This window comes from Lygodium microphyllum, chromosome 28 (genome assembly GCF_053477565.2).
Source record: "Lygodium microphyllum isolate KBCC chromosome 28, Lygodium_microphyllum_v1.1.10, whole genome shotgun sequence".
Classification (NCBI taxonomy): Eukaryota; Viridiplantae; Streptophyta; class Polypodiopsida; order Schizaeales; family Lygodiaceae; genus Lygodium; species Lygodium microphyllum.
This window is the reverse complement of record NC_141162.1, coordinates 29,534,131-29,540,422: the sequence shown is the minus strand read 5'-3', so window position 1 is coordinate 29,540,422 and position 6,292 is coordinate 29,534,131. Positions and strand designations below refer to the sequence as shown.

The following is a 6,292-nucleotide window of genomic DNA, read 5'->3' as shown; positions in this document are numbered from 1 at the left end:
TACAGTTATATCTACTCTGTTTTCTTGTGTAAGGAAGACCAATATGAGTTTGATATGAAATCTAATTGAGATAGTAGACCATAGAGTTCAATATGTAATTGAGAAATGGGTAAAATTTGGAATGCCCTTCGATCCATGGGTAGATTTTAACATTTTAGCTTCGCTCTATAGACTTCAAGACTCAAAATAAAGTTAGAAGTTAAAAGTTGGCACTTCAACCATACATTTTACTAGCTTGCAGCCTAATAGTATGTATATAGGCTCACATACACTCATATATATCTATGTATGTATGGTGCCGCCTTACTACATATGGCTGCTCATCATTTGCAAACATTTTTTTTTATTTTTGGTTTTCATATTGACACTTAGTCCACAACTTTTAGGTGTCATGTGACATCCAAAATGTGCTTCAAATTTATTTCCCAAATAACTCCAGGCCAATCGAATTGATAGATTAAAATTGCAAAAGCCCTCCAAATAAGCCGTGATGAAGTGTTGATATGCTCGAGGTGATACTCCTAAAGAAGATGGTGGAATGGAATTTCTAGTCATTTCCTCAGGCAATGCTCATGACAATTAAGCTGACATTTGGCAACTGGGTTGTGTCTTTCCAAGAGAGAGAATGACATCTCGTAGGTGGTTGTAGGAGGAACCGGAGTCCTTTGCCACAGCAAGCCTAGCCTTGTCCTTCAATGCAACAGCCCTCTGTCTCATCTCCTCCCCCTCCCTGCCGTGCATGACGCATCTCACGAGCCTCTCCACCCCTTGCTGCTCCACAGTCCTCCCGTCAGTCCTTCTCAGAAGCAAGCCTACCTGCCACTGCTCCACCACTTGCTCCGCGTGGAATTTCTGATCCCAGAAGTCCGGCCACATGAGTATGGGCACGCCCGCGCATATGGCCTCCAAGGTCGAGTTCCACCCGCCATGGCTCAAGAAAGCTCCGACAGACGGGTGAGAGAGAACCAGGGTCTGAGGCGCCCAGGGCGTGAAGTATGCCAATCCCTTGGTCCTCTCCAAGAAATCTCGCGGGAGACATGCATGCGCAGACCCTGATCCGTTCAGAAGATCGGAGCGTAACACCCACAGAAACGGAACTTGGCTTGCTTCTATGCCTCGAGCAAGCGCGTGCAAATCTTCGGTACTCAGCCGAGCTGTAGTCCCAAAGGCAACGTAGAGGACTGAACCCTTGGGCCTGCCGTCCAGCCACTCCAAGCATTCTTTCTCATGGACTGTTAAGAAGCCATCACTGACATTGGACTTGGACTCCCCATCATGCGTGCTGCTGCTCTCAAGAAGCAGCATTGGACCTATCGGCGCCATCTTTATATCAGTCTCCTCCGCAAGAGCCTCAACTGCTTCCTTCTCAATCTCGGTGAAAGAGTTGAATAGAAGGCAGTCAAGCTGGTCCACAAATGTGCGCACGGATGCCAGACCTTGGAAAGTTTCTTTGTTCCGCACTGGATCCCCAAGAAGCCAGGGCACACTGGAGACTGGGATGTCCAAAACACCCGGAATCCCGGTGAACTTATCTCGGGCATCGCTTATTGTACCTGCAGAATTCCAGCAATGATCAGGGATCACACACATGTCAGGAATGAACGTTGGCTATCTACTCCAATTGTTACTTTGACAACCGGAGGAGAGCGTTCACACATTTCAAGATCCATTTATACCTCTAGCTTTTGCAGTATGTTCTCGGAATGTTACTGTAGATGCTTAATGTTGCAGCCTGCCTGATGTTAAGCGTCTAAAGCTGTACGATTAACTGAACTTCAGAAGGTTAAATGAGAAGGAGAGCGATCATAAACATCTCTAAACCTGTGTTCCTTATGCATATCATGTTGTGCACAGCGTGTTAGCATACTGTTCAGTACCTATTTCGCATGATTTGGTCCCTACGATGGCTGGACTTACTAGTAAACATCATTTCAAAATGAATGTAAGCGCCTCTACAGAGTTTGTTTCATTCTCGAGCATCAGATGCATGATGAGCTTTCAGGTAGGAGCCAAGGTTTGTGGACTAGGAAGGCATGCTTAGAAGAGGAATTTTCGTACTGCAAGTTTGCCTGCGCAGCTCTATGAGCTCACCCGTGTACATATGAACATGTAGGGAGCAGGTGAATGTGAGGCTGGCATGAGGACAATGTACTGGCTGCTTTAGTACCGTAACATGGTGCAGATCTCCAAAGATTTTATATTGACAAGGCTTGATCTGCTTACCATCAGGGTCGACTTGCCCATTTGAAATCAGCAGAGGGATGTGGTAGAGGAAAGAGAACTGAGCAATGCTGGACGCATGAAAGCCGATGAACGCAGGAACGCCGGCTTTCTTGGCCAGGTCGTGTGCCCAGGGCAAGAAGATGTCGGCGATGATGCAGGTTATCTTGCAGGAGGAGCTGCTGGCCGACGATTGGTTGGTGCCAGAGATTAGTTGCTCGAGGGCAGGCATCATGTGCCGGGGCATGGACTCCACCAGAAGCTGCATATCAGAGGCTTTCCTCTCCGCATCCAAGGGCAAGCCGTCCGGGAGACCCACCATGTTTATGCGTTTGTCATTGCTGAGGTTGTTGCTTTCGGCCACGAAGCGGGCGTGGTTATGCTCGGTGTTGACGAAGGTGATGCGGAAGCCATGAGACGCTGCTAGGTGCTGCGACAGCTGCAGCAGCGGGCTTATATGGCCCTGCAGAGGGAAGGGCAGCACCAGCGCATGATGCAGGGGTGGCTCCATAGATTAAGGACACAAAACAGAAGAAGAAGAGGAAGAAGAAGAAGAAGAAGACGAAGAAGAAGAAGAAGTTGCAGGTATCCGCAGTATTACATTGACATTGCTACTTGTGACTCGTACTGCGCTGCTACTTGAAACAGAGGAAATCCAATTACGAGTCCCGACCCTGCTGAGGATGGAATGCAAGCATGATAAGCATATGTATGATGTGTATGTATGAGACGCAGCATATAATTCTTCAACTGGGTAAGGTAGGCAGTATTGTTACCGCTTTGGAGGAACGCTGGGAAGGTCCTCGTTTAGGGCAGAGAAGAGTCACGCTGCCTAGCACGGATAGCACGCCACTCTTCATCAGATGTCTTACTCTCCCCTCATTCAATGTTTCATTCTTTCGGCACAGTTTTACAGCAACAAGATATAGAGGAAAGGACCTAATAGGGTTTCATCTAGCAATCCTTCCTTATAAGTTTTTTTCCCGAGTGAGTTGTATCAATATTTTTAATAATTAAATTATTTATATCATATAGAGCTCAAAGACGAATAGTTGCAGCATTTTGATATTTTTATCAAGTAGCCTTAGTTATAAAGGAAGGGTTCATAAAAGAGTTACAAGAAGGGGCCAATTGAGTGATACTAAAAATGCATTGTTTTAAAATTTTATAAAAACCAAAATATTTAAAAATTTTATACATATCAATTATTTGACTCACATTAAACTCATTTATAATTTAAAAAAATTATATCATAATGCTAAATATCTAAAAAAGCCACATCTTTTTTGCAAAATTGTCACTCAATTGGAGTGTGATATATTTCCTTTTTGGGGGCATCACTTTTAGAGCTATGAGTTATTTTTTAAACAAATTTCAAAAGCCATCCACCTAAGCTTTACAATGTACATAGTGTATCTTCCCTCAACTTCTAATGAAGTGTTCTACCCCTCACATAGGGTAAGGGGGTTGAAAAGGTAGTGGCCTCCAAAAGAGCAACATTTAAATGTTATGATTGAGGCCCAAAGAAATAATAAATACATATTTATCATAATAAAGCCACGACATCCAAAAAGAATTCGAGTAACGACCTAAAACAGCTGCATGACACCCATCACATCCGAGAAACCTACACTTCTTACCTCTACTTCTTCTAGTCTTTCACATCTACCCCTTTTCATTTCGACTTCCTTCTTCTTGATCTTGCATAGCCCAGTCATTCATCAAGAAAAGCTCTCTTTCCTAGGCACTTATGACACAAGAATCACAAACATACCACATTAAATACCCCTAGTCATGACTATCCTTCCTTATTTGAAATAAAAAATAAACATAATGAAATCTAAGCGGGTAACTATCTACCCATCCCATCCCTTGCCTATAAAATCTCTACCTTTTGTAGCAGTCCTTGAATAGTACTAGTGTCAATCTCTTTCCTGAATCTTCTTACTTTCAAGTACCTTGCCCTACTTTCCTAAGTACTATACAACTATTGTCTCATTTCTAAGTTCACAAAAATCTCATTGAGTACCCAACAATCTCCTTCTTTTGAAGAATTTAGCATGGCTTTACTATAAGTTTGCCATGTCTCACATGTACCTTATTGCCATGTACACTACAGTACATAATTTTATTATACTCAATTTTGCTTTTGTTGAGTACCCTACTACTATGTGGCATGTTGTGCACTCAATTTTATTATCCTCAAATTTTCTACTGAAGTACCTTGCTCAACCATGTCTCGTGTTTGAGAGTGCATCTTATTGCTATGTACCTTGCAGTGCAAAATTGTTATTGCACTTAATTCTGATGCTGTTGAGTACCCTGATGTGTACACAATGCTGTTGTGCTCAATTTTGTTACTGCTCTAAGTACCCTGCTCTAGATAGAATTGCCCAAACCACCTTGCGAAGGAGTCTACCTCCTTATTTCTTAGACTCAAAAATAACCTCATCCATGTCATGTTTTTCCTATCTTGCAATGTCTCAAGTATGTGAGTGCAAAGCATATCTATCTTTAAGACATCCCCTTGTCTCCCATATCTTATGTACAAATTCGTTGTTAGATAAGAAAGGTCATAGAGTATGTCAATGTGGAGGAATCCATGTGATATCTTCAGGATTTTGCCTTGTCAAGGAAGAGGTCAAACCACCTTGTTCCCTCATTCCACCACAAAAAACTAGGCTATCCAAGTTGCCCAAAATTGAAGGAGAAGCTCTAATTCCTAGAGATCTGTCGATGGAACAACCACTAAAGAAGAGGGTTCAATGTTGTGTCCACGCTTTTTTATTTGACTAAGGTATAGTCACCCTTAGTGGGCTACTTAGAGTGGCATTATCCATAGAGAAACATCTAACATTCTCTATATGTTTAGCAGGCCATTCCCCAATAACTACATCTTTAAGACTATCAATCAATCCTTTGCTACATTTCTTGATGCATACTTCCCTTCTTTAATGTTGTGTTTTTAACACATAATTCTCCTTCCTGTATAGCATGCCAAGCAAGAGGACAAATGCACAGAGATGACCCAACAAGGCTCTTTGCAGACCACAAATTCATATAGGTAGACCTCCACCCAAAACAACTCATTTGCATTACAAAAGGACACATCCTCCTAAATCTACAAATAAGAAAAGTGGCTCATCCACTCCATCACATGGCAACCAATCTAATGAGGCTCCCATGTTGCCTCTTTCACCTTCTCCCAAGTCCCCTACAAAGATTACCCATAAGAAGACTAGGCAACCAACATGGATTGAAGGTGATATGTTGAAGGCAATTGTAGCTCATGAGGATGGCATGACAATGTGAGAATGCAACATGCAGTTTGGAGTGAATATAATAGCATTGGAGAAGTGGATTAAAAGCTCGAGGGAGTGGGGGTCACCTTATAGAACATGTAATATACCATGTGAGTTTTTTAAAAATGGTATTTTTATTATGTTGACTTACAGTTTTCCAAAAACAGAAGGGGTTTATAAATGCATCTCATGTAAAATTTACATTAGGGGTCTTCTTATTCAAAAATTTTCAAAAGCACACTTTTTTAAGGAGCCGGGGGGTGTGTGCGTGGGGTGGGAAGGAGATGGGTGGGGGGAAGATGAGGGGAGGGGAATCAATACTTAAAGGCATATATGTTCTCGTGAGACAAATATTTACAACTAGCATGGGGAAGGGGGGTGGATTCTATCATAGCTTTTCATCAATATGAATTTACCTTGTGTTCACATTAAAATCCAGACAACTTCCAAGTTTGAGGATTATAGGCAACATAGGTGCTTTTGTCAGGTGAGGCAAAGCATCCATAGTTGTTCCCTCTCCTTGCAATTTTCTTAGCATTGCCTTTTAGGGCATATGCCAGTAAAATGGTGCATGGCAAGGTGGTGCCTGGCTCCAAAAAATTAGCCACACTTTACTCAAGTTAAGTGGCTCACTATCTTGAGTAAAGTGGCCCACTTTATAAGTTAAGAGTTGTGGATCTTGAAAAAAAAGAAGTCCTTAAAATTAGGCATTGGCTACATCAAGGCATATTAGAAGTGTTGGAGGAGGGCAATCAAGAGGTTGCTCAACT

The 6,292-nt window shown here is 42.4% G+C and overlaps 1 protein-coding gene across 3 annotated transcripts; it reads right to left on the bottom strand.

Moving 5' to 3' along the window:
* Nucleotides 1-417: 417 nt before the first annotated feature.
* LOC148011292 (7-deoxyloganetin glucosyltransferase-like) lies at nucleotides 418-3,153 on the bottom strand. 3 transcript variants are annotated; one of them, XM_087670626.1, is made up of 3 exons: nucleotides 2,997-3,153; nucleotides 2,224-2,894; nucleotides 418-1,553 (listed from the first exon to the last, which is right to left on the bottom strand). In XM_087670626.1, exons 2-3 carry the CDS (start codon nucleotides 2,729-2,731, stop codon nucleotides 580-582), a joined length of 1,482 nt encoding a protein of 493 aa, XP_087526752.1. In that variant the 5' UTR covers nucleotides 2,732-2,894; nucleotides 2,997-3,153; the 3' UTR covers nucleotides 418-579. The 3 variants fall into 3 exon arrangements, with proteins under 3 accessions (XP_087526752.1, XP_087526753.1, XP_087526751.1); XM_087670627.1 differs by having other exon boundaries at nucleotides 2,224-2,897; nucleotides 2,997-3,148; XM_087670625.1 differs by having other exon boundaries at nucleotides 2,224-3,148.
* Between the last annotated feature and the right edge of the window lie 3,139 nt (nucleotides 3,154-6,292).

What these genes read in the sequence shown, in the direction of transcription:
- LOC148011292 (XM_087670626.1), bottom strand. Translation starts at nt 2,731, where the DNA reads ATGGAGCCACCCCTGCATCATGCGCTGGTGCTGCCCTTCCCTCTGCAG. An exon ending in TGGGCAAGTCGACCCTGATG is followed by an intron (nt 1,554 to 2,223) that starts GTAAGCAGATCA and finishes GGAATTCTGCAG; the next exon opens with GTACAATAAGCGATGCCCGA.